This window comes from Plasmodium fragile (genome assembly GCF_000956335.1).
Source record: "Plasmodium fragile strain nilgiri unplaced genomic scaffold supercont1.73, whole genome shotgun sequence".
Taxonomy (NCBI): Eukaryota; Apicomplexa; class Aconoidasida; order Haemosporida; family Plasmodiidae; genus Plasmodium; species Plasmodium fragile.
The window spans coordinates 101,613-105,419 of NW_012192653.1; the positions used below are offsets into that span (position 1 = coordinate 101,613).

At 48.9% G+C, this 3,807-nt stretch overlaps 2 protein-coding genes across 2 annotated transcripts in view; one reads left to right on the forward strand and one right to left on the reverse strand.

Annotated features, from left to right (window-relative positions):
* Positions 1–385: 385 nt before the first annotated feature.
* AK88_04723 (uncharacterized protein) lies at positions 386–1,558 on the forward strand (the record flags this gene model as incomplete). Its single annotated transcript, XM_012482331.1, has 1 exon — positions 386–1,558. The coding sequence occupies one exon, from the start codon at positions 386–388 to the stop codon at positions 1,556–1,558; it is 1,173 nt and encodes a 390-aa protein (XP_012337754.1).
* Positions 1,559–1,811: 253 nt separating this feature from the next.
* Positions 1,812–3,807, reverse strand: part of AK88_04724 (uncharacterized protein) — a gene marked incomplete at both ends in the record, with an annotated part of 4,760 nt that continues 2,764 nt past the window's right edge. Inside the window, 2 exons of the mRNA XM_012482332.1 lie at positions 1,812–2,188; positions 2,617–3,430. Coding sequence (XP_012337755.1) covers positions 1,812–2,188; positions 2,617–3,430 — 1,191 coding nt within the window. The remainder of the gene's footprint in view (positions 2,189–2,616; positions 3,431–3,807) is intronic.

The window sequence follows — 3,807 nt, forward strand, 5'->3', positions numbered from 1 at the left end:
CACAGCACCTAGGCCACGTAGTGGCCGACTGGGTACGGGCGCGGGGTGCATACATGCGCCACGACGTTTTATCTGGTAACCAAGAGTGATGGGCAGGATATTAAACGCAGTGCACCTTACTTAGCTTATGCATAATGGGGAGGCAGTTTATGGAGCGCAGATACGTTCCATATGTGAATGAGTATGGACGGTGCCCGCTGTTATGATAGTGCGGGAGCGCCTAGTGCATTGTGCACAGCAATGTATTCAGAGGTGGATTAAGTGTACAGGAGGAAGCGCAAGTTGTAAACTATGCATATATGTATATGTGTTATATTAATTGCAGGAAAAACTATGGGCTGATATAGAAGTGCAATTAGGGCAATTCATGCGCTATATAGACCAAATGGACCTGGAATCTCATGGTTCGAACTGTATGAATGCGTATTATAAGCACCCGCTGCATCCCAACGGTTTGCCCAGGACTGTAACAAATGTGGGGGACAGAATTATGTGCAGACTAATGGTAGGAGCATTATATTTTATGAATGAGAACAGGTGGCGCCTGTGGGGTGGGAATATGGTGGTTAGTGATGATGATGAGCTGAAGGAATATGTGAGATGTGCCATTGTCAATATGTATATGGAGATACTAAGGGCATCATCATGTGGTGGAGAATGGGGTTTATATTATGCATGGTACAAAATGAAAGAGATGGAAGAAGGGCTAGGGGGTGGTTTAATAACCAAAGGTAAATGTGGGCACGGAGTGTTTGAAAACATAAAAGCGTCAGAGTGGGATACGGGGAACAAAATTAAGCAGTGGCTACGGCAGAATGCACGGATGAATGGAAAAATAGCAAGATCAGGTCTAAAATCCAAGTGTAGTAGAGCAATTGCAGACATCGATAAAGTAAAGAAAGGCGGAACAAAAGATAGTTTGAATGTTCTGAAGGCAGGAGTAGAGAAAGACATAGGGGACACATTAAAGGCAGCAATGAAAAGCGTTATGAGGCAAATCAGCAAAGAAGTTAAGGCAACAATGAAGGGCTCGGGGGATAAAGGACCTGGTTCCACAATAGAACCCGAATGTGACTCTGAGGAAGATGACACAGGGGAATTGTCAGATTCAGAAGAAGATAAAGAACAGGACAAGTATTCAAGCATACCAGCGTCATCGTCTCTCCCAGGGGAATCCACGGGACTAGCGTCCAGCATTTCCAATCCAGTCGACGCGGTAGCCGCTGAAAAACCCGTCCACCCTGCAACACCAGCAGTTACCGAAACGCCGGCAATACCACAGGAACCTCCAGCTAAGGACCGATCGGAGAAAGCACGAATGCGGACAAATATGACCGAATACGGCCGAATACTTATGCGGCCCTCATATAAATCGTACGAATATGGATGCCACCACAACAACGCCATGGCCACAAACACGCACGGCCACCATATGCATGCGCCCACCACAACAACGCACACGGGAACAACCAACAGCGCGGTGCGCAACATCACCCCCTCGTTGAGTCGAGCACAGCAACACTTCGTTGACGTGGAGGCAGGAGACGGACGGGGGTAGGGCACGGGGGGAGGGTGCCACTCCGGGAAAAGACTCGCTCTCTCGGTCCCACACAACACACACAACACACAGTCTGTGTGTGTCTGTGTCTGTCGACGTCTCTACGTCGCGCTACCTGTGGTGGCCGCTGTCTCCCGCTCCTCATTCTCATTCGACGTTTGGTTTCTCTCTGTCGCTCTCTCTCTCCGGAAATTTGTGTTTGTTTGTGTTTTTTTTTTTGTGCTTCTAATGTTACTTCGGGTGCGTATGTGCACTATGGTGCACACGACTTGTTACCTGGTGCAGGATCAGAGGGAGTTAGAGGTATACTAGAGGGACCTCCCAACGCGGAATCTGGAGTGCACGCAAAGCTTAAGGTAACGCCGGATCCGTTTTTATTCGTACTGGTAGAACCCTCTTTGCATGTATTACCTGTGGATGGTGGAGGTGGTGGAGGTTGTTGTCCAGGTCCTGGTCCCTGACCCGGTCCTTGCCCGCCTGCTCCTGATCCTGCTGCGGCCGGTGCGGCTGATGCGGGTGCAGCCGGTGGTGCCGATGCTGGTACGGCGGCCTCAGCTGCTGAGTCATCTGCCCTTCCTACTGCTCCTGATGGTGACGATGCGCCCTCCTTGTTCTTTGCCGTCTCCGTTCCTGCAATGAGGGATGGAAGAAAGGAAGATGCACACACGATAAAAAAGCGACACAAGTGGTAGACAGAAAGAAGGGGCCGGGACGGTTCGGTCCAATAACCGCAGGGTAGGTCGATTGCATGGATCGATGCACTGGGTCGATGCAGTGGGTCGAGGTACGACTCGGTGGACTGCGCACTCGGTGAACTGGGTCAGGCGACAGCAAGCGTACGGTGAGGTGAACTCGGTCCACTGGGTCGGGATGGAGGGTAGCAGTACAACTTTTATTTGTTGTCGCCGTCATCTCGCTACCGCTGCCGCTGCCGTCGTGGACGTTCAACGCAGACATGTGCGTTGTTGTTGCCCGGTGTGCGTGTTTGTGGCCGTCGCGTTGTTCTCCCCGCCTGCGTGTTGTTGTTGGTGGCGGCGTCCATACTATTCGTACGGTACGTGCCGGACGATTATTCGTATCCGACTGTATACTCGTATTCATACATGTCATATTGGTATTCTTACTATTCGTATCCGTACTATGCGTATTCGTACCTGTGTGTTTATCAATTTCCTGCTGCACCTTGTCCTTCGCCCCCTCAAAGGCCTTCTTTGCTTCGTCCCTTATTTCCTTCTCTACTTCCTGCATCTTCTGAATTCCAGGTTGTGTCAAAATTTTACTGATATCTCTCTCTCCTTCTTTTGCGTTCTCCTGAATATACTTTTCCCAATACTGCTCACAGGGCCAATCGCGCTCCATTTTTTGTATTTCTTCCATTATTCTGGCATTATACAATAACCATTCTGCTATCTTCCAATTTATTGCTGTTATGTTCCTTGTATGACCTACATATCCACACATTGTGCACGTTCCGTCCATTACAGGGCCTTGCAGCGCTCCATGTCCACTTTGCCCTTGGCTTTGCATATTCTTGAATGTTTGCCAAGCATACTCTGTACCTCTTGTAAACGGAGTCTTACGTTCACAATACTTGGTTTTCAATAAGTGCCCCAAAACATGGGCCACTTCACATCTTAACTTATTAGTCTGTTCATCGGGCCCCTGCTGGTTCGCAAACCACAATGCACCTGACATTATTCTGCATCTCATCATATCGGCTACCCTCTGTCCCCTATAGTATTTACCCTTCTCCATATCGTCCCAAGATTTATTGTCAGAGTTGGCACCGTATTGCTCAAAGTCCTGATTATGATCCCCCAAATATTGAATAAAGTCCTCCAACACGGCTTTAATCTGGTTCCATTCTTTTTCCTACATTTTTCATAGGAGCACGTAGAAGTATGTATGTGCAGGTGTCATGACCATTGTACCCTGCGAAACCATCTACACACTTTCATATATTTATATACCTTATGAATAAATTGTCTTTCTATTTAACTATCTCGTTTCCCCATTTGATCGCTCCCTGCTTCATTCTAACTTACACTATAGCCAAGGTCTATGTACACTTCCCTAGGCCTCCACTCCCGCACTGTCTCCCCTTGACATTCTTGTCCTTTTCCGGTGTTCCCCGTTGTCTTCGTTGCTGCCGGTTTCGCCGCTACTGGTTTGGCTGGTGCTGGTTTGGCTGGTGCTGGTTTGGCAGGTGCTGGTTTGGCTGGTGCTGGTTTGGCTGGTGCTGGTTTGGC